This window comes from Schistocerca serialis, chromosome 6 (assembly GCF_023864345.2).
Source record: "Schistocerca serialis cubense isolate TAMUIC-IGC-003099 chromosome 6, iqSchSeri2.2, whole genome shotgun sequence".
NCBI lineage: Eukaryota > Metazoa > Arthropoda > Insecta > Orthoptera > Acrididae > Schistocerca > Schistocerca serialis.
This window is the reverse complement of record NC_064643.1, coordinates 527,417,909-527,442,003: the sequence shown is the minus strand read 5'-3', so window position 1 is coordinate 527,442,003 and position 24,095 is coordinate 527,417,909. Positions and strand designations below refer to the sequence as shown.

The 24,095-nt window shown below is 36.5% G+C and overlaps 2 protein-coding genes across 3 annotated transcripts in view; one reads left to right on the top strand and one right to left on the bottom strand.

Annotated features, from left to right (window-relative positions):
• LOC126484631 (ATPase WRNIP1-like) overlaps positions 1–6,295 on the bottom strand; it is an 80,576-nt gene extending 74,281 nt beyond the window's left edge. The window contains exon 1 of the mRNA XM_050108220.1: positions 5,914–6,295. Coding sequence (XP_049964177.1) covers positions 5,914–6,150 — 237 coding nt within the window. The 5' untranslated portion in view covers positions 6,151–6,295. The remainder of the gene's footprint in view (positions 1–5,913) is intronic.
• A 44-nt stretch (positions 6,296–6,339) lies between these two features.
• The window catches only part of LOC126484630 (protein O-mannosyltransferase 1), a 157,191-nt gene continuing 139,435 nt past the window's right edge, over positions 6,340–24,095 (top strand). The window contains exon 1 of one of the 2 annotated variants that reach the window (XM_050108218.1): positions 6,340–6,667. In XM_050108218.1, coding sequence (XP_049964175.1) covers positions 6,497–6,667 — 171 coding nt within the window. In that variant the 5' untranslated portion in view covers positions 6,340–6,496. Of the gene's footprint in view, positions 6,668–7,191; positions 7,292–24,095 lie in introns of those variants that run through there. The other variant, XM_050108219.1, reaches the window with a different exon arrangement.

The window sequence follows — 24,095 nt, the reverse complement described above, 5'->3', positions numbered from 1 at the left end:
TTATTTATGGATCATATGTTGAAAACAATAGACTGGCTGGGTGAGATTAAGATATGTGAACACAAAATAAGCAGTCTTGCATAAGCGGATGACTTAGTTGTGATGGCAGATTCGATTGAAAGTTTGCAAAGTAATATTTCAGAGCTAGATCAGAAATGTAAGGACTATGGTATGAAGATTAGCATCTCCAAAACGAAAGTAATGTTAGTGGGAAAGAAATATAAACGGATTGAGTGCCAAATAGGAGGAACAAAGTTAGAACAGGTGGACGGTTTCAAGTACTTAGGGTGCATATTCTCACAGGATGGCAACATAGTGAAGGAACTGGAAGCGAGGTGTAGCAAAGCTAATGCAGTGAGAGCTCAGCTAAGATCTACTCTCTTCTGTAAGAAGGAAGTCAGTACCAAGACTAAGTTATCTGTGCACCGTTCAATCTTTCGACCAACTTTGTTGTATGGGAGCGAAAGCTGGGTGGATTCAGGTTACCTTATCAACAAGGTTGAGGTTACGGATATGAAAGTAGCTAGGATGATTGCAGGTACTAGTAGATGGGAACAATGGCAGGAGGGTGTCCACAATGAGGAAATCAAAGAAAAACTGGGAATGAACTCTATGGATGTAGCAGTCAGGGCGAACAGGCTTAGATGGTGGGGTCATGTTACATGCATGGGAGAAGCAAGGTTACCCAAGAGACTCATGGATTCAGCAGTAGAGGGTAAGAGGAGTTGGGGCAGACTGAGGAGAAGGTACCTGGATTCGGTTAAGAATGATTTTGAAGTAATAGGTTTAACATCAGAAGAGGCACCAATGTTAGCACTGAATAGGGGATCATGGAGGAACTGTATAAGGGGGGCTATGCTCCAGACTGAACGCTGAAAGGCATAATCAGTCTTAAATGATGATGATGATGATGCTTTACCATATATGTAGAAACAATGAATTCCTTTGCAGTGTAGTCAATAGACCAGCTGGAAGGTGCATGGGTAAGAATAGCTACTTTTTTCTGGCGTGTGGATATGGCACATTTTTCTTTCAAATTGTGCACAATTTTGTCCAAACCAGAGCATTTCTGGCATGATTTCTGTTTCTTTGGAGCAGATAGTTCTTCCTCTTCCACCATTGGTGTGTCAGCTATTTTGTGTTTCAATTCCATTTGAGCTTCTTGTAGTTTTCTTCTACCATACCTGGGCCTGTCTTTTCCCATCTTTGTGTGTCTTCATGGGAGACAAAGCAAGAGCAGTCACTGAAGTATTTTATTGCTCATCCGCTGTGGTTGTAGGTGGCTGATCTCTCTGTCACTGTCATATAAATTATCAGAATATTCTTCATTTTTTAGCAGTGTAACACACCTGTAACATAATTTTTGTCCTGGTTTCGTATTTATTAAGTCCCATGCACTAATTCATTTTCAATACTGATTTTGTATCAATTTCTCTGATGCTACACTTCACTGTCTTCTTATGAATCCGAAATGGATCAAAACAACTTCTTTGTAGGAAAGAATACTTATCCAGAAACACTTTCATATGATGATAACAAACACTAAAGTTTCCTGAAACTGTACTTCTTGTGCCCACAGGGTGTATCCCGGATCTCCATAGCAACAAATCTTGGTCCGATTCATCCAGATCATACAGTACAAAGCGAATGCCACATTTTGTTCCATATGTTGTTTTATGACATTCAGATGCTTGTGCTCTACCAATACTGCAACTTGTTTGAACAAAAGCACCACTAGTACATTCTTCTTCCTCCATACTGACTTTCCACAACAGTACCGACCAGTCTGAAGTAGAATCTTAAAAACATGAGTAACCTGTAATTGTTGCTTGTTTCCTTTGTTGTTCCTGCCTAACAATGACTCATTCTGTCCCTGAAAACTACCATTGTTTAACTTTCTGTTGCCTAATGGTTCCCAACAATTGCTGCAGCTTTATCTGAAACAAGCTGTCTGCATCATCACTATTATTTGCTAAATCATGTTAAAAGAAATGTAACCAAATACATCTCTGTCAACTTTTATTGTACACAAATGCCTTGCAATAACAAGTTGAAATTTTGCCACGTATTATATTATGGTCTACTTATCCAGTGTTTGAAATTTGGCTTGGATATCACCTGTCCCTTTTGTGCTACCACACTTAGAAAATCCATGTTTTTCAGGTAATTTTTCAAATTTTTGTATTTTCATGTGCATGTAACTCTGTTTGTGTGACTGATATGGGCAAGATGAGTTTGTGTTTGTTTAGACCACATTAAGATTACCACAAAAAAATTATACCCTTTTTGAGTGAATTATATTTGGCATAGAGGGCACCTACAATATGTACCTTTTACTGTATTACATTTTTTTTAATCACATTTTGGAATTTTTTATTTTCACACAGAAATATGTTGTTGGTGTTTTGATTCATAGAGTGTGTTTTCTAAGTGGATGTTACTGGGTTGTAAAAATGTTACTGGACTGTGCGGAATAGTTCCAAAGTTATTAAGACTTGAAGTTGGGTCTGAAGATAGATTGCCAGATGCGGGTTGCAATTTCCGGATCACACCACTTACTTTCACAAGCCATAATTCTGGAACTATTTGGCAGAGGAAATTAAAATGTTGTACATGAGTGTTCCACACTTGGTAGCATTGGTGTGCTTAATTTCAACCAAAACTGAGACTATCAGCTGGAACATTTTCTCAAATTGGTTGAATTGACATGGAATGACCCACTAGCCTGATGTATAGTACAAATTACTCTTTGTATATCATCAATTGCACTGGAAAACTGTTCTTTTGTGTACGAAGTAGCACGGTTAGTCTTCCTCTAGTAGTTCCTAACCATTTTGGCACTATGTTTCACAGATAAAACTTGGCCTACCACACTAAGTCACAAATCTGAAATAAAACAATTTAACAATGGGATAGATAAGTTATGAAAGTTTAGGTTTACCTATGTGTAACTAATTTTTCTAAGAGAAATACATTCTAACCTTGCTGATGAGCCTTGAGTAGTCCAACCTCTCAATACACCCGCACACACGAAAAGACAACACAAAAATGAAGTATCTTGCTCAACATTGTTGTCAGTCAAACAATGCTTCACATACTGTACTGTAATTGGAACTGTGGCATTCTTCACAGTGCTGTGTCATATTTTATAAAAGAAAACGTCGTTTAAAAATATAGTAAACTTAAATAAAAAATAAAATATATCTCACACAAACTCAGTAGGCCTAAAAATCCAGCACATCAGGTATTCTGATATCCATATGTATAGGAAGGCAAGTTTAATTCATCTAGTGTGATAGCAAAAACAAGGTTATGGCTTAAATAAATAAATCTGTTCCAGTGAAAAAGTTGGGGTAGGTGTAATCATGCCTGGCATTTCAAGAGCTTTCTTTATCAGTAGAGTAAAATGAATCTCATATTTGAAATTATCATGCAAAAGTTAATTTGTAGCCAAAAAATTGTGTAGTTATCTTTAAAACTGCAAAAATGACAGACCACCAAATTCTGAGCATGTCACTCACTCACAAAGTGAAAATGTAGACATCAATTCAAGTCCAAAGATTAATTACCAATTTATGTCAGATTTGACAACTTATGGTTAAATAGAACAAAGAAAGGAGTGAATTAACATGTGTGATAGGTCAGAGGTAAAAATACAGCTTCTTTAATGCACCATAAGCCATAGTTACACTAACCCCATGGTTACCCTTACCCGACTTCACCCTCCACGTGGAAAGCTGCACAGTGTCTTACGAGGAAGAACACACCCCCAAAAAATAGTGTGTTATCACAGAATGAAAAAAGTTTAACTGATCATATGGCAATTGCAAGAATTTCAATTCCTCTTACACAACTATTGCTGATAAATTAGTGAAGGAAAATTTTGGAAATCCACCAAATATAAAACTGCAGTAATTGTGATGCATTGAAATAAACAATCTATCCACGTTTCTCAGTACATCAAGCCCAACTGAACTCCTAAATATCATTAATTCACTGAAGAGTAAATATTCACCTGGTGCCAATGGTATCCCAGATCATATTATAAAAATATCAGCAAGACACATACTCCTTCCTGCGTTAGGTATCTGCAATTCATCCTCATCCTGGTTTTCCAAAGCAGCTAAAAAGAGCAGAAGCAATACCCCTATACAAAAAAGGTGATGGAATTGTATGAGTAACTATAGGCCTGTGTCACTACTGTTGGGTTTTTCGAAAGTTATTGAAGAAGTGTTCCTTCCTAAACTGACTACATTCTTCAACTAAAATAATATTTGTGTGTGTCAACATGACTTCAGGCTGTAGCATTCAACTGAAATAGCTGCTTTCAACATGACACACCATGACTTAAATTCAGTGGACAATCAAATAAAAACCTCGGGGTTATTCTTAGACTTGAGACAAGGTTCTGTTGTATATTTCGATTAAAATTACTTTGTGATTGACATTTCAGTGGGTCAAGAGGTAGGGGCTGGGCACTGGCCAATTGCAGCAGCTGTTTCTGGGGTTCCACTGGATCACCATGTTGCCGCAAGGGTGGGAGGAGAGGGCAAGGAATGCCAAACACGCACTTCTTTTGCACCACTATAAAAATATTTTCATGCAAAAAGTGCAAAATTGTATCTACTGCTGAGTTTAGTACTTTTTTTTTAGTTTCAGAACAAAAACTGTGAAAAGTACAATGTCAGATTCAGAATATTTATCACGCGATCATAAATAAAATAATTGGCTAAAATTTCGATTCTTTCAAATCTTGTAGCCCTGTTTCACAGGTTGCATTTGGCGGTCCTAGTTTTGATGTTCTGAAATTAAGAAACATACACAGCAGTTAATTTGGAGAGCTTGCAGTGAAAAAATATTGACTGATAATTTATGTTCAGTGAACTTTAGGTTGCGTGTTACTGAACTTGAAATGTGGTCATCACCAAAATTGCATTTTAGGTTGGAAGGAAAACCATCTCTCCCTACAATGTGGGGAAAAGTACAAGCTACATACTTGCAGTATGCCGCTGTGCTCATAGTCGAGGTTGTCAAGGGCACTATGCTAAATTCTTTTGTGTGTTTTGTGTTTCTGTTTGTTGTACAGTTTTTCAGATCCATCACATCTGCAATCTAAGTTGGTGTAACAGTTACAGTGTACTACAACAAGATTAAAAGAAAAGAAATCGTCTGTGTGATACATTGGCCTAATAGTAGTAGTGTCCTTACAGTAATAAAATTAATAGCTTCCTTTTTAGTTAGTAATAATTTCTTTATCTTAACAAAGCAAGTGTTTTGTTATTTTATTTCTACATGTGTGAATGTAAAAAACTGAGAATTTTGTTTTTGTTGCTGATGTACATAAATGAAAAATGCCAAGAACAAACAAGGATCTTGCAGTACTTGCACACTACAAAAACTTCTCAAAATTACTAAGAAAGGTTACGAAAAAAGGTCAAGGAATATGCATACAATGTCAGAAATCAGTAATTCCCCTCCAATTGACACAATGAATGGGGATTTGAAGGTTCTTTCACAATTTAACAATAAACCCTAATTGTAATGAAAATTTATTTCATTATTGTTTAATAAAACTGGTTAATCTAGTATTGTGTAAGTTTATCTTCTTGTTGGTTAAATAAAATAAGATTAAACTGATTTTGATCATATATGTAACGTAAAGACACCTATTCTATACATGTGTACAAAGTGCGCACCCGCTCGAGGGTTACATTTTCTGCCACTATTATACAGGCTCATATTGTATAGTAGTATATGTTTCATTTCTACAGCTACACCATGTCATTAATTTTGATGTTTACAATTACCCTCTTACAATAAAATTCGCTATGTCCGTTGGGATGGATCGCAGAATCTGAATACTGCACTCTATTCATATAAGACAGCTTTGTTATAAATGAAAATATACTGTACCTTACTGTTTTCGAAATCGGTTTCGCTGATATGACTTTTGGATACACTAGATGCATCACTACTCTTGTGACGTTTCGGCGTTGCTTGCTGCAGACTTGATGATCTTTTACTGCCCGATTGCTCCGATTGTTGCGAACTGAGAAATAAACATTTATTTACATGACACTCTATTTCTACAACAGGATACTTCTTTCCACAGACGGGACAATTCACTTCGTTTTCACTCTGTTCACTCATCTTTCCCTCGTTTTATCAAAGATGTACTACGATCCCAAAGATTTTGTATGCAACGAAAGTATAGTTAGCGGCTTTTTTAAGTTTTAGTGTGGTAGTTGTGACAAATCACTAGCGAACTAATCAGATTTTTCATTATTCGGTTATGTAATTGACACAGAACACTACTTTCCCAGTAAAAATTTTCAGAGCTGTATAACTTAAGTCCCGTTATTCCTACGGAAGAGTGAGTGACCTACTCGTAGGGTAGCTGCGTGTCTACGTTGATTGATATGTGTATTAACAATACGGATGCATTTGTTTTAGTGAGTAACTTTTAGAATTAATGTTTTATTTGTAACTGAATATAATGGATGATGGAAAACGATGCAGGAAGCATCAGAATTCAGCAAAAGTCGCTAAGAAAATGGGAAAAAGTAAAACACAACACCAGGAGGAACAACGTAAGGAAGGAGCACATCTTAAAGGGAGAATAGAAAACTACGATACTTTGAAACCCTGTATGTCCGACAGAGATGAGGTAAGAGGGGCAAAGAATCTACTTCTGGTAATTATTTCTTTGCAAACGAATTATGCTTTCTTTTCATGTTAGTAGAAATGCCTATGTAGATTCCCGGGGAGCAATGTGATCTTATAGTAATTGTTGTCTGTATAGGGCAGGTGATTGTTGCACAAGGTGACGTTAAGAATAACTATAAATAATTGAATATTTCATTTTGTATTATTGAAACATCATGTTTGCAAAAATCGACTGTTGATTATGTTTAAAATTTTAGTCTAAATAAGGAAACATTCCATGCCAACTATATTTAACGATGCCAACATTGGAAAGATAAAAAATTTACGTAGGTTCAGAGAGATGAAACTGAAAAAAGCAATATCAGATCTTAAATATTATTCCTTTTTTAAATTTCTTCTGATTCGTTTTAAAGATCTTGTAAAAAATTTGAAAAAGAATAAATAGTTTTACCAAAACTCAAGCCATATTGAATCTATATTCTCCTCTCTCCCACACCATACTTCATTTCTGAATTTCCTACTGTAAGAGTATTGTCCCTCCAACAGGTACTTTTACCCCACAGTCACTTAGACCTCAACAACGGGTAGCTGCGGTCACCATGTCTTCAGTTCCCCACAACTTAACGTAATTCAGCTTATGAACTTTTTATTCTTCAGAGCATACAGACATTCACTTATCCTGTGGTTTTCCTATCAGCTTGTTAGACATTGTATTTGTGTAGTAGCTGTTACAGTAAATTTTTATATGTGTTACCGCAAGAAAACTGAAATACACAATCTGTGGAATTTTGTGCATTTATTATTATAATTACAAGGCAGTACTGTTTGAAAATTGTTATTGTATTTCAAATTGCATTGCACTATACTGGTTGACAGACAAAATTCTAGGTACCTGTTCAAATATCCACAGAGCAAAGATTCGTGGTTATTCAGTACACAATAACTGTTCTTGTTGTAAATCTACAATACTTTACTATTGATGTAACAGACCTGTGTATAGACATCATCTTTGAGGCTGCAGTTGTACATATACCTAAACATAATATTATTGTTGCATCCGTATATCGCACACCATCTTCTAGTGAATATGAATTTATGGTAAATTTTAAAAAACTGTTAGTCTTACTAACTAAGCCTAAATATAAATACCAAAGAATCTTAATTTTTGGTGATATTAATATGGATATCAGGGTACAGAGTCATATCATATTGGAATTCTTGGATAGCCTAAGAGCTTTTGATTGCTATTGTCTAAATGATAAGCCTACAGGATATAATGCCTGCTTAGACAATATAATAAGTAATATACATGAAAATAATGTTGAAATTCGAGTAGTCAAGTTAGGCCTAGCTGACCATGATGGCCTATGGATTACAGTTCCAGTCAGCATTCCGGATGAACAACACAAAACTGTTAGACCTATGAATGAATGCAACATAAGAGAGTTTAGAATTAGATTAAGGTCAGTTAACTGGAATGACATATGTGTGTGAATAACACAAGCAAATTATTTATAGAGGAAATTGCAAGAATATTTGATGAATGTTGTCCCAGATTAGTAAAAAGACAGAATAATAACCAATCTCGTAAACCACAGAGACTAAATAATTAGTTTACACCATACCTCAACAGCATCAGGATTATGCTTCTTATGTTTAAGGACAGATCTCATAACAGCAACGAGTACAAAGAGATGTACATTAGAATAAGGAAAATTTATAGATCTGAAATAAGTTTGGCAAAACGTAGGGCGAATGATAACTATATTCTTAAATCCAGAAACAGCTGTAAACCTGCCTGGCAAGTAATTAAAAGTGAAATAAATAGACCAACAACTCAACTAGCTATACCCATAGCCCCAGATATCTTAAACTCACACTTTGTTAACTCCAGTTTACAACAAGATTTGTCTCCCCTCAACGCCATGCTTGATGCTAAAACTCTTCTAGGTTCAAATAAGTATGTAGTCCATTAATTCTGCTGGGCAACAGTAACCGAAAATGATGTTAGCAAAGCAATAGGAAAACTAAGTAGTTCCAGAAGAGGACTTCTATGGTCTGTCAAACTTTGTCATAAAGAAGATATCAAGTGATCTGCCCCCTCTAACCACTCTCATTAACCGTATATTACAGCAAGGGATTTTTCCCCGACTGTTTGAAAATAGCAGTAACTATTCCCATATTTAAGAAAGGAGATAAATCAAATCCAAGTAACTATCGCCCTATCTCATTAATCCCAATAATATCTAAAATCATCGAAGACTGTGTTCACCAACAAATGAATCACTATTTTGAGAGGAATAATTTGTTAAGTAACTCACAGTATGGATTCAGGTCTAAATTATCCACAGTTAAAGCAGTTGAAAATATTGTTAGTGATATATATGATGGCTTTGAAAATAAATTAATCTCCTGTGCTGCTCTCCTAGACCTGAGTAAAGCATTTGACACTGTATCTCATAGTACTTTGATCATGAAATTAAGACACTACGGCATGGAAGAGGACACCCTGAAATTGTTAGAATCCTACTTAAGCAACAGAGTACAATTTGTTAGAGTAAATGGGCAGCTGTCAAACCCACAAACAATAAAAAGAGGTGTGCTACAGGGCTCCATACTTGGGCCCTTCCTGTTTGTAGTGTATGTTAATGATATGCCGCAGTATTTACCCTGTAAAACAGTCCTCTATGCAGACAATACAACTTTTATCAATTCAGGACAGACTCTTGAATCAGTACGAGAAAAAAATAATATAATATTTGAAAAATCAGTTCATTGGTTTAGTGCAAACTCCCTATTCATAAATGAAACAAAAACTTAAGAAATATTCTTTAATTTGAAGGTATCAAACAAAGAAAATAAGTTCGTTAAACTGCTAGGAATGATGATTGACCAGAAACTTAGCTGGGATAAACATATCACATACGTCTGTTCTAAACTTGCACGTGCTATGTTCCTACTTTATAAGCTTAGGAGTAATGTCAGCCAAAACTTACTGCCGCATTCATATTTTGCTTATATCCACCCCCATCTTTCATATGTATTCTGCTCTGGGGAAATTCTCCCAATTCAATATTAATTTTCAGATGGCAAAAAAAAGCTCTTCGATGTATAGTGAGTTTATCTCCTAGGGATACATGCAGGGAACATTTCAAAAAACTTAACATCATGACAGTTCCTTGTTTGTACATCCATTATTGTTTACTACATGTAAAAGAAAACATAGCTCAATATCCCCTTAGGTCATCTGTCCACACCCACAATACAAGACGAAACCACACAATTGATCTGCCATACTCTAGACTGTCTAAGATACATAATAGTTATACCTAAAAACAAAGATGATGTGACTTACCAAACGAAAGCGCTGGCACGTCGATAGACACACAAACACAAACATACACACAAAATTCAAGCTTTCGCAACAAACTGTTGCCTCATCAGGAAAGAGGGAAGGAGAGGGAAAGACGAAAGGATGTGGGTTTTAAGGGAGAGGGTAAGGAGTCATTCCAATCCCGGGAGCGGAAAGACTTACCTTAGGGGGAAAAAAGGACAGGTATACACTCGCACACACCCTCATATCCATCCGCACATACACAGACACAAGCAGCAGTTTGTTGCGAAAGCTTGAATTTTGTGTGTATGTTTGTGTTTGTGTGTCTATCGACGTGCCAGCGCTTTCGTTTGGTAAGTCACATCATCTTTGTTTTTAGGTATATTTTTCCCATGTGGAATGTTTCCCTCTATTAATACATAATAGTTATAAATATGTAGACCTCGAACTGTTTAATATGCTCCCTAAAATTGTACCAACAGTATCTAAAAATAAATTTAAGACAACATTGGGTCAATAGCTCAAAGGTAAAGCATTTTAGTGAGTTGATGAATTTAAAGATTGTAATATGGCAGATTTGCTGTTTTGACATAGAGAAAGGTACCTCTGCCTGTAGTAGGACCTAAATTTGTATCAATAGCTTAGGATAATGACATAGTGTTATCAACATGAATACTCCCTGCTTAATATAAATCTGTATAATGTTTTCCTTTTTATTGTAAAATTAATAATATATAAAATTCCAAATGTGTGCTATTGTACTACACTAAATTTCATATGATTTATTTATACATTGTTACGAGAATATAACGATCTTTATACTGTAATTGAACTTATTGACGAAGCCCATTGTATAAGAAAATACTGAACAGCTAATAAAGATTCTTATTCTTATTCATACACCTGCTGAATTGAATTTGTTGATTCTTCGTAGGTATCACAGAAATAAATTCATCGATTAGAATATTTTTCAGTGTTTGCAATGATTCACTCATCTCTGCATCACAAAGTATTTTTTTGTGTTAAGTTCTTACTTTTAGTGCTTCTCCTGCTCCAGTACCACCATTTGTACCCACAGTGCTGACACTTTGTTGTTCTGTATCATGAACTTGCACCAATTTTCTGCCAACACTGTACTCAAACTCATATATCAATATAGATGTACCAGTATCAACCACTTAACCCTAAGATTAAATGAAAACAACAAGATATGTTGTTAAAATAAATCCAAAATCAAGAGCACTAAAACTCCTTTATTATAGCTTTTTTCAGTTCATTGCCAAGCCATATTCAGATCAATATAAATTTTATCACTTGATTCATAATCTGTTGATCTGAATCGCCCTTATTGTCATATATAAATTAAAGTAAGTCATCATATTCACATGCAATCATGTGTCCCTCATAGTGCTGTGAACAAGGAAGTAGCTGCATGATGCCTGTCAGAGAGAGAGTTCTCAACAACCATATGCTGCCTTTTATGATGCACCGTACATTTTATTTTATTTATTTATGTATGTATGTATTTATTTATAACTCTTTATTCAGCCAAGGATCATCTCAAAATGATATAGGATATGTCAGGGTAATACAATGAAATCAGTGGGTCAAAATATAAAAAGACACAGCATACATAACATGCTAGATGAGGATAGGACGGATAGTCTATGCGGATAGGACGGGTTGTTTGCTGTTGCCTTGATTAAGGAACCATCCTAGCATTGGCCTTAGTATCTAGGAAAACCAAGGAATACCTAAATCAGGATGGCTTGAGAGAACAACTACATCCTCTTGAATACGAGATCAATCTCCTAACAGCTGCAGTGCCTCATTTGGTATGTCTCTATTGTTTAATGTTCCTTGAGTCACACACTAATGACACCTGCTGGTAACTCCTGGACTGTTTCCTTTAACTTATAATATAAAACATTGTTCCTCTCTTCATTGGTACACATTAAGGACACTTGCTGATGACTCTTGGACTGTGAAGATACTGCTGTGCCCCTTGCACCAACTCCAGACTTCATTTTCGCCACATTTAATAATGCACCTCTCAGGCCACCTAAAAACTTGAGTCTGTAGTCATTATCATCATGTAGTTTACAACATGATGTCTTTTTGAAAGAAATAAACCATGATAATGTACTCAAATGTGACAAGGTGTTTTTGTTATCCCCTTTCATTACTACCCAATATTCTAAGTGATTATTAATAGTGTAGTGTGCATTACTTTTGAGGATAAGTTTAGCTGTTTTTTTAGACAGATGTACTTAAGTAATCTTTTTCATTTCCTTTGGTAGTTTGAACTACCACTTTAATGTTGATGGTGAGATTTGTGTGCCTCAGAGCAATGCTGGTGGCAGGTGTGTCAGATTGGTCAGAAGAAGAGAAACCAGACAATTAGTAGTCCAACTAGGGCCCCCCCCTTTCTTGGGAGTATGTGGGAGGCAACTGCATGGACCTAAGTGTGACATTACTTCCACATGCTTGTCAGGCTTTGTATGTTTTCTTTTTCTTTCTGTTGGCCTTCCTTGGCCTCACCCCCCCCCCCTCCTCCCCCCTGCGCCACCGCCCAGGTTGTTGTTTTTGAGGCCTGTTTTTCATTTTGTTTTTCTATGTTGTCAGAGGCAGAGGAGAAGATAGACTTTGGTATGGTGATGAGGACAGAAGAGGGAAATTGTTGCATGTATTCTCAGAGGCTGCTACAAACAGTGACTGATTCATATTCAGTGGCTGAATTCATCTGGACAACCATCTGTGTATGTGGAAGGGAATGGGTTACTACCACATAAGTTTTTCCTAGGTGACACGAGTATGGCTCTCTTTGTAAAAGAATACAGAGGTGAAACTTCCCCTCAGCAGTATATCCAGGGGGGGGATTATATTGATATCAAATATAGATGTGCTGGAGGAGGATGAAGAAGGAAAGGGCAAGCAGGACTATTTAGAGGGAAGAGAAGTTCAGGGTCGAAACATTGAATGTGTTCACATTATTACAGGCTGGCAAACTTGAAAATGCCAAACAAGAAATGATGAAGAATAGACAGGATTTATTAGTTATGTATGAAGTGAGATTTTTCTTTTTTTTTTTGGGGGGGGGGGGGGGTGGTAAGAGAGAGTTGAATAGTGGAGAGTACAAATTGTCTTATTCAGGCAGGGAGAAGAGTGGCAACTGTGGTGTGGCAGTTGTGATAGGGAAACTGCTGATGAAAAATGCATTGAAACTGGAATACCCAGATGAAAGACTGATGATGAGTTCAAGAAATGACAAGAAGGATTTCATTATAATACAAATATACATGCCAACAAGTGAGCACACTGATGAGGAAGTAGAAGAATATTATGAAAAGTTTGAAGAAGTTATGGATAAAGAAAAAAGAAACACTTGCATCATCACAATGGGGGATTTGAATGCTGTGGTAGGAGAGGGAAAAGAAGGGAGAGTGATTAGAAGATTTTCATTGGGAAATAACATTACAGTGGTGAAGGCTGTTTAATTTCTGCAGAGAAAATTCTCTTGTGTTTGAAAGCACATTGTTTTAACGTGACAGAAGACAAAGATGTATATGGATACTAGATTGAATGACAACAGGTACCAAATTGATTATATCATAATTCAGAATATGTACAAAAACTGCCTAAAGAGTGCCAGAGCACACCATGAAGCAGAAATAGATTCCCCTCACAGCCTGGTGGTGGTGGACTTGCAAATAAGGTTGAAGAGAGTGAGAGGAAGAAAACCAAGAGAAAAATTTGACCTAGAATGACTAAAGGAAGAAGATAAGTATACTGAAGTGGAAAACACATTTATGTCAAAATGGGATAGAGATCCCAATGGAGAAAGTGCAAATGAGGAATGGAAGAGAAGGAGACAAAATCTTAAGGATTCTGCAGAGTAAGTTGTAGGTGTGAGATAGTTTTAGAGAATAAGGGAAGAATGGGTAACAAAGACAGTGCCAGGTAGGATGGAAGAAAGAAGGAAACAGAAGACAATAGGAACTGAGGAAGGGAGAAGAATGTGCAGAACACTGAATAATGAATTGGGGCAAGGAAGATCTGGGTGAAAGTGAGATGTGAAGAAATAGAGAAAATAGAAAAGGAAGGAAAATACAAAATGATGTATAGAGTAGCTTCTGACCTCATCTTTGAAGCAAATAAAAGCAGGACAAGTATGGGAATAGAGAGAAGTGATGGTGCTAATTGAGTCATTTTTATTTATTTATTTAGTCCTTCAAATCCTACCTGTATAGAATATATACAAGGGTATTGGACATGGTTAGGCATTTACAAGATAAAATACAGTTTGTATTGCATTTCTAAGGACTAGATATTGAAATAATTTAACAAAGAATCATACATACAACAACACATTAGAGGCAATATACAAAGTAGAATATTCATAATGCTTCTTTATTTTTGTTGTTTGGCTTCTAGGTACTCTGTGTAAAAGCAATGATCAATTAAATATGCCTTTAGTTCAGCTTTAAAACTGCCGAGTTTACCTACTGATTTAACATGGTTAGACAGATTATTGTAAATCTTTATCCCAGTATGTAGTGTGCCTTTTTGGCACAATTGATGTTCTCACCTGTTTCATATGAAGGTCAGATTTTTGCCTTGTATTATGTGCATGTATATCTTCATTTTTTAATAAGACATATGGGCGTCTATCAATATATTGTTTGATGATGAAAACTGATGTTTCGTAGATAAAAATGCAAGGAGGGGGAAGAACTCACAGTTTTTTTGAATATGGGTCTGCATGATTTTGTATTGTTTACCCCTTTAATAATTCTTAATATTCTCTATTGCATCCTGAAAAGTTTAATATTTGTTGTTGCATTGCCCCAGAAGATTATGCCATATTTAATTACAGAGTGCACATAGGAGCAGTATACATTTAACAGGCTTTGCTGCAACAAGTTTTTAAGATCCTTATCATGTAGGAGGTTTTGCTTAGTTTTCTTTGCAAGTATTCAATGTGTACCTCCCATTTTGTGTTGTTCTGGAGCCAGGGTCCCAGAAATTTTGTGCTGTCAACACTTTCAAGAACTCTGTCCCAAGTTCGATTTATATGTTTGGTCGTGTCTTCCTTTTAGATTATAGAAGTTCAGTGTTACTGTCTCTTCTTTGTTTATAATTAGGTTGTTATAGCTGAACCACTGTTCTACACTGTTCATTGTTTGGATAGTGGAGTCTTTTAGTTTTTCTTCTGTTTTGCCACTAATAAGGAAGCTTGTATCACCTGCAAATTGGAGGGTAGTTTGGCAAAACTTATTGTACATAAGATCATTGACATAGAGGAGAAACAGAATGGGTCCTAGTACTGATCCTTGAGGGACGCCATATATCCTGAATATTAGTAGCTGATTTTGTTATGGTCGATGTATTGCACATAGGTATGTCCTGAGCCACTCATTGGATATACCTCTAATTCCTAATTGCTCAAGCTTCTGCAGTAGGGCATTATGTTCAGTGACGTCAAAAGCTGTAGATAAATCAAGACATATGCCCGTCACAAACTCACTTGCATCCAGTTTTGCATAGATTTCATTAAGAAATTCAAATATTGCACATTCAGTTGAATAGCCTTTCCTGAAGCCATGCTGTGCAGGAGAGGATTTTATTTTTATTTAGGAAATCAGACAATCTCTTATTAAAAAAATTTTTTAAATTTTTGAAAATACGGGGAATAGGGCCATTGGTCTATAATTTGAAACACATTCTGGATTTCCGTTTTTGAGCAGTGGTTTCAGTTTTGCTGTTTTTAAGCATGAAGGGAAGGTTCCTGATGCCAGCGAGCTGTTGCACAAGTGTGTCAAGGGTTCAGCTAAGGCAAGACAGCATTTTTTAATAGGCCTAATTGCATCTGGTATTCCATCAATTCCACATGAGTACCCTGTTTTCAAGGTTTTTATAACTGATAAAATTTCTTCAGTCTTTGTGGGTGAAAGGAACAATGATATAGACACATTTCTCACTTTATTCGATGATGGAGGTGACATTTTGTTGTGTTCTTCCAGTCCACACACCAACTGTTCACTTACGTTTGCAAAATATTTGTTGAAGGTCCCTGCAATTTTTGTTGGGCAAGAAATCATTTGTCCTTCATAACATAAGTGTATATTTTTATATTGTTTAGTTTCACTTGTTTGATTTTTTGTAACTTCCCATATAGCTTTAGATTTGTTTTTTTAATTTTCAATGTATTTGTCATTTGCCATTGTTTTAGCTTTCCTTACAACATTTTTGAGGATCCTCTTGTAATTCTTCAGGTACATATGAAATTCATGAGGCATGTTCTGTGTCTTTGCTATATTGTGTAATCTTCTTTTCTGTGTGCAAGAGATTCTAATACCTGTTGTAATCCATTTGGTCTTTTGGAAGTTAGGTTGATATTTTTGTTTTTTTAATGAAAATGCAGCATCAAAGTATGACATGAAGATTTCCATGAATTTTTCAAACTTTTTGTTAGTATTTTCACAAGTATGTACTTCATACCAGGTTTCTGCACTTAGTCTCTGTATAAAGAAGTTTATTTGTTTGTTGGTGAATTTTCTTGTTTCTTTTACAAGTTCCTCTTTCTCAATTGTTTCACTTGGGGTGTGTAAAGCAATAAACTGTGCATAGTTGATCACTGAAGCCAGTATTGAGATTTCTGGCACAGAAATTTGATTTACATTTGTGTTTATTAATATCTGATCAATTGTTGGTGTAACTCTTGTAGGAGAATCTGTGGTGGCTTTTAGAGAAGAAAAGCAATGTCAAGAAATGTTAGGATTTTAGAACAATAACTTTGATTTCTCATGCAGCAAGAGTTCTACTACAGATGATAAAGAGGGAAAGGTACAAGAGATGCATTTGGACTACTAAGAATTATAGGTGAGAGATACATTGGAAGAGGAAGAGAAATTTATGTTGTTTTCCTGACTTGTAGGAAGCCTTTGATAGAGTACAGTGAAATAAATTAATGGACATTCTAAGCAAGAATAGTGTCAACTGGAAGGATAGAAGGCTAATTAAGAAGCTACACCTACAACAGAAAATATGAGTACAGATTGGGAATGAGATGACAGAGGAAAGCACTTTTGGAAGGGGAATGAGACAAGAGTTGTATCTTTCCCCAATACTGTTTAATTTGGAGCAAATTATTGAGAAATGTGTCAAATGAAAAAGAGGAGTGCAGGTTGGTGATAGGAGGGTACAGTGTACTCCATTTGCAGATGATATGGTGTTATTGGCAGAATGTGAAAAAACTATTATTGGAATGCTAAAAGAATTAAATGAGACCTGTGAGGAACTCTGAAAGAGAATTAATAAGAAAAAGACAAAGTGTATGGTGATAAGTGCAAGGAAAGTAAGAACAACTACAAAGGCAGGACATGAAGGTATAGAACAAGTTAGTGCTTTCAGATATCTGGGAAGCCTACTTATAGATGATATGAGATGTAATAAGGAGGTGAAAACATGTATAAAAATTGCCAAGAAGGCATTTAATAAGAAGAGGAGGCTTCTATGTAGGTGTATGGACAGGGATCTAAGGAAGGGTCTGGCTGGATACTTTATATGGAGCATGGTATTATATGGAGCTTTGACATGGACACTGAGAAAGAGGAAGAAAGACAACTAGAAGCATTTGAGATGTGGATTTGGAGGAGAATGGAAGGGATGAAATGGGTAGACAAAGTGAGAAATTAGGTGGTGCTGAATTAGAAAAGTGAGGGAATGAATTATTCCTATGGTCCTTTTCTCCGGTTTAAAAACTGTGTCAATGTTTCGTGCCTTCAATCTTCAGAAAAGAATCCCATAGCTAAGAAATGAGTGTATGTAGGCCTAGCATGTCACCATAAGACATTGGCTGATGCCAAAAACTTAAGAGTCATGCCGATGACAGTCTTTTTTTCCAGTATCTTTGTGTGCCTGTTCCATATTAGTTGACAATGTTCATCCCTAAAAAGTTGTGTTTGTTACACAGTCTGAAGAGTTATCTTCTATGCTTAATGTGAAACTGTTGTTCTCTTTATGTTGAAGTGCACACTGTTTCTTTTTCTTTTGTTATGCATAATTTATTACATACCACTCAATTGTAGACATCTTTCAAATTTTCATGTTCTTGCTCTAATAGGAATTCTGGTGACTACGATGTATCTGTCATCAGTAAAGAGAACTCTTCCTACTTATCTGTCTGGAAAGTTATTGATGTATATTAAGAACAGAATTGGACCCATTACACTACCCCAACGAACACCTATATGTTTCCTGTTTGACATTTGTTTTATTAAACATGTATCAACAGGAGATGTGAGAGCTATATCCACTTTTTGTGCCCTGTTTTCCAAGTAGAACTGGTACCATTCTTATTACATCCAGCACTTCTAGCTTGCTTCGTTATGATCAAGTTTTAAAAGCCTCAGACAAGTTTAACAAAATAAACATAACGTGATCATCCCTGTCAAAAGCTTCAAGTGTCACTTTTGTGAACTCTGTAATGGCTGATACTGTACTACCCCCACTTAAAAATTGAACTCTGGTTTGTTAAAAAGGATGTACTTACTCATGCAACCTATAGCTTTATCTTTCATGACTGATTCAATTATTTTTGAGAATGAAGACAGTAGTGAAACTGAAAGTAGTTTTCAATGCTGTCCGCAATTAGCTTTTCTTTAGTGGGGCACCATTTGTACATGCTTTAGATACTCTGGAAAAATACCTGAACTAAAGGACTCATTTATTATGTTTGTTAATGGAGCTTTTATGCTATCTATGCACACTTTCAGAACAGATCATGCTGTTGATTTGGGCAGAGAATGTAATTAATATACTGCCACTGACTTCTTTCGGCTAATGGGCAGATTTTGGTGCATAAAACCTCTGTATTTCAGTGTTATCAATTTTTCGGCACATATACATTTTGCTATTTTTTTCCATGTAGATACTGTTAGACCTAATATTTATTTAAAAAACTAAGAGTAATGCCATGCCTAGAAATAGATTAAAATTGAGGTTGATATGTGGTTTTTCATGTTACTAGTACTGCATTAGCATTCATATTCTTCATACAAAACTACTTAATTTATTGCACATTATTCCAGCTTAAGCTCACTGCTAAATTTAATTCAAGAGGCAGCTTTTTTGTATCTTCATCATTACATGTTTTAATGTCATGCAATTTGACTGTTTGGTATTGATTTGCATCACAGGGTTTTATGAAATGTTGTTGTTGTTGTTGTTGTGGTCTTCAGTCCTGAGACTGGTTTGATGCAGCTCTCCATGCTACTCTATCCTGTGCAAGCCTCTTCATCTCCCAGTACCTATCGCAACCTACATCCTTCTGAATCTGCTTAGTGTATTCATCTCTTGGTCTCCCTCTCTGATTTTTACCATCCACGCTGCCCTCCAATACTAAATTGGTGATCCCTTGATGCCTCAGAACATGTCCTACCAACCGATCCCTTCTTCTAGTCAAGTTGTGCCACAAACTTCTCTTCTCCCCAATCCTATTCAATACTTCCTCATTAGTTATGTGATCTACCCATCTAATCTTCAGCATTCTTCTGTAGCACTACATTTCAAAAGCTTCTATTCTCTTCTTGTCCAAACTATTTATAGTCCATGTTTCACTTCCATACATGGCTACACTCCATACAAATACTTTCAGAAATGACTTCCTGACACTTAAATCTATACTCGATGTTAACAAATTTCTCTTCTTCAGGAACGCTTTCCTTGCCATTGCCAGTTTACATTTTATATCCTCTCTACTTCGACCATCATCAGTTATTTTGCTCCCCAAATAGCAAAACTCCTTTACTACTTTATGTGTCTCATTTCCTAATCTAATTCCCTCAGCATCACCCGACTTAATTCGACTACATTCAATTATCCTCGTTTTGCTTTTGTTGATGTTCATCTTATATCCCCCTTTCAAGACACTATCCATTCCGTTCAACTGCTCTTCCAAGTCCTTTGCTGTCTCTGACAGAATTACAATGTCATCACTGAACCTCAAAGTTTTTATTTCTTTCCATGGATTTTAATACCTACTCCGAATTTTTCTTTTGTTTCCTTTACTACTTGCTCAATATACAGATTGAATAACATCGGAGAGAGGCTACAACCCTGTCTCACTCCCTTCCCAACCACTGCTTCCCTTTCATGCCCCTCGACTCTTATAACAGCCATCTCCTTTCTGTACAAATAGTAAATAGCCTTTCGCTACCTGTATTTTACCCCTGCCACCTTTAGAATTTGAAAGAGAGTATTCCAGTCAACATTGTCAAAAGCTTTCTCTAAGTCTACAAATGCTAGAAACGTAGGTTTGCCTTTCCTTAATCTTTCTTCTAAGATAAGTCGTAAGGTCAGTATTGCCTCACGTGTTCCAACATTTCTATGGAATCCAAACTGATCTTCCCCGAGGTCGGCTTCTACTAGTTTTTCCATTCTTCTGTAAAGAATTCGCATTAGTATTTTGCAGCTGTGACTTATTAAACTGATAGTTCAGTAATTTTCACATCGGTCAACACCTGCTTTCTTTGGGATTGGAATTATTATATTCTTTTTGAAGTCTGAGAGTATTTTGCCTGTTTCATACATCTTGCTCACCAGATGGTAGAGTTTTGTCATGACTGGCTCTCCCAAGGCCGTCAGTAGTTCCAATGGAATGTTGTCTACTCCGGGGGCCTTGTTTCGACTCAGGTCTTTTAGTGATCTGTCAAACTCTTCACGTAGTATCGTATCTTTCATTTCATCTTCATCTACATCCTCTTCCATTTCCATAATATTGTCCTCAAGTACATCACTCTTGTATAGACCTTCTATATACCCCTTCCACATTTCTGCTTTCCCTTCTTTGCTTAGAACTGGGTTTCCATCTGAGCTCTTGATGTTCATGCAAGTGGTTCTCTTATCTCCAAAGGTCTCTTTAATCTTCCTGTAGGCAGTATCTAACTTACCCCTTGTGAGATAAGCCTCTACATCCTTACATATGTCCTCTAGCCACCCCTGCTTAGCCATTTTGCACTTCCTATCGATCTCATTTTTGAGACATTTGTATTCCTTTTTGCCTGCTTCATTTACTGCATTTTTATATTTTCTCCTTTCATCAATTAAATTCAATATTTCTTCTGTTACCCAAGGATTTCTACTAGCCCTCGTCTTTTTACCTACTAGGTCCTCTGCTGCCTTCACTATTTCATCCCTCAAAGCTACCCATTCTTCTTCTACTGTATTTCTTTCCCCCATTCCTGTCAATTGTTCCCTTATGCTCTCCCTGAAACTCTGTACAACCTCTGGTTTAGTCAGTTTATCCAGGTCCCATCTCCTTAAATTCCCACCTTTTTGCAGTTTCTTCAGTTTTAATCTACAGGTCATAACCAATAGATTGTGGTCAGAGTCCACATCTGCCCCTGGAAATGTCTTACAATTTAAAACCTGGTTCCTAAATCTCTGTCTTACCATTAGATAATCTATCTGAAACCTGTCAGTATCTCCAGGCTTCTTCCTTGTATACAGCCTTCTTTTATGATTCTTGAACCAAGTGTTATCTATGATTAAGTTATGCTCTGTGCAAAATTCTACCAGGTGGCTTCCTTATTCATTTCTTAGCCCCAATCCATATTCACCTACTATGTTTCCTTCTCTCCCTTTTCCTACTACCAAATTCCAGTCGCCAATGACTATTAAATTTTCGTCACCCTTCACTATCTGAATAATCTTTTATTTCATCATACATTTCTTCAATTTCTTTGTCATCTGCAGTGCTAGTTGGCATATAAACTTGTACTACTGTATTAGGCGTGGGCTTCGTATCTATCTTGGCCACAATAATGCATTCACTCTGCTGTTTGTAGTAGCTTACCCGCATTCCTATTTTCCTATTCATTATTAAACCTACTCTTGCATTACCCCTATTTGATTTTGTGTTTATAACCCTGTAGTCACCTGACCAGAAGTCTTGTTCCTCCTGCCACCGAACTTCACTAATTCCCACTATATCTAACTTTAACCTATCCATTTCCCTTTTTAAATTTTCTAATGTACCTGCCCGATTAAGGGATATGACATTCCACGCTCCGATCCGTAGAACACCAGTTTTCTTTCTCCTGATAAAGACATCCTCTTGAGTAGTCCCCGCCTGGAGATCCGAATGGGGGACTATTTTACCTCTGGAATATTTTACCCAAGAGGACGCCATCATCATTTAACCATACAGTAAAGCTGCATGCCCTCGGGAAAAATTACGGCCGTAGTTTCCCCTTGCTTTCATCCGTTCGCAGTACCAGCACAGCAAGGCCATTTTGGTTAGTGTTACAAGGCCAGATCAGTCAGTCATCCAGACTGTTGCCCTTGCAACTACTGAAAAGGCTGCTGCCCCTCTTCAGGAACCACACGTTTGTCTGGCCTCTCAACAGATACCCCTCCATTGTGGTTGCACCTATGGTACAGCTATCTGTATCGCTGAGGCACGCAAGCCTCCCCACCAACGGCTAGGTCCATGGTTCATTGGGGGGGGGGAGGGGGGTATGAAATGTTATAATCAACAAATATATTTTAAATGAACTAATGAAGAGTTGACATTGATAAGTAAAGCAACTTGTAGAACCATAAGTACCAGAAAAGTTCTTGAGAGTTACTCATTCTCTCTGTGCTCTCATTTTATTTTAGTGTACATTGTTATTAATTATTATTATTATTAGTTCATGTTTACTTAGTGGATGCAGTTATTGTTACTGTTAAATTAAACTTTTGCTGCAGCATTATCGTGTGTGTGTGTGTGTGTGTGTGTGTGTGTGTGTGTGTGTGTGTGTGTGCGTGCGTGCGTGCGTGCGTGCCAGGTCTTGGGTTCGATACCTTGTCACAATTACCACTTCCTTCTTCCTTCACTTCTGGCAATTTTCATTATTGTGAGAAATGCTGAGTTGTATCATGGTTTGGAGTCCACATTAAACTGCATATCCTCCTGTAACTGGCTGAATGAATCAGTTCATTCCACCCCCAATAGGGTAGCACCTAGTAAAGAAGTGCATTATTCAAACAACTTTCATGTTGAAGACAGCATTACTTTATGATGAGAGTAGTTGGAATCATTTTTTTCACTGGCACACAACATTGAAATAGAATTGTGTTCATTTATAATTTCATATGAAAATTATGATAATAAAAATGGTAAATGTTAAATTGCTTTTCAAATCATCTCACAATCATTGTCTGCATCTGTATCCACATCCTCAATAAAACCAGTCCTATGAAATGTCAACATCCAAGAAGGATGAGTGCCTCATAACAGAGGGTGGGTCACAGTAGGTCAGTATTTATTGGGTCAAAAACTTTTTATGGGATCACATAAGATACATGCGTATTTACTGCTTTTAGTAGTGATATGTCAAATTGTTCAGCATATTTGGTTATTAAATGTGCACTGCTTCTTTCTTATTGGTAATTAAATTGCCCACATAGAATAATATATTTCATTGTAAAATCTGGGTAGTATTTCAGTTTTCAAATGCTTCTGAAAGTATTGGAATGTTAGTGATAGGGTGATAATTTTAAATCTGTGTTGATCGCTTATTGATCCCTTCTTGAACAGAGATTTTATTTCTGCTTAGTTTATTTGATAAAATATATGGGAATGTCACAATCTGAGGCCAGAAGAACCCCTAAAAACCTAAACATCAATGGGAAATGCTTCAATGGAGTGTCCTCTTTTAACTACTTGGAAGCCCTAATAACAAATGATAACAGTATTGGAAAGGCTATAAGGGAAAGAATACAAGCAGAAAACAGAGCTTACTTTGCAAATATGCAGCTTTTCAAAAATAGCCTTGTTACAAGAAAAACTAAACTGCTAATATATAATTCCCTAGTCCGCCCAGTTATCACATATGGCTCAGAGGTATGGACATTGGCAGAAAACGATAAAAATGCTCTAAGAAGCATTGAGCGGAAAATACTAAGCAAAATCTATGGGCCAATAAGGGAGGAAGAAGGCTGGAGAATACACTACAATGCCGAATTACAAGAGTTAATACAAGGCAGGGACATAGTAAAATTTGTGAAATCACAGCGAATACGATGGCTAGGACACTTGGAGAGAATG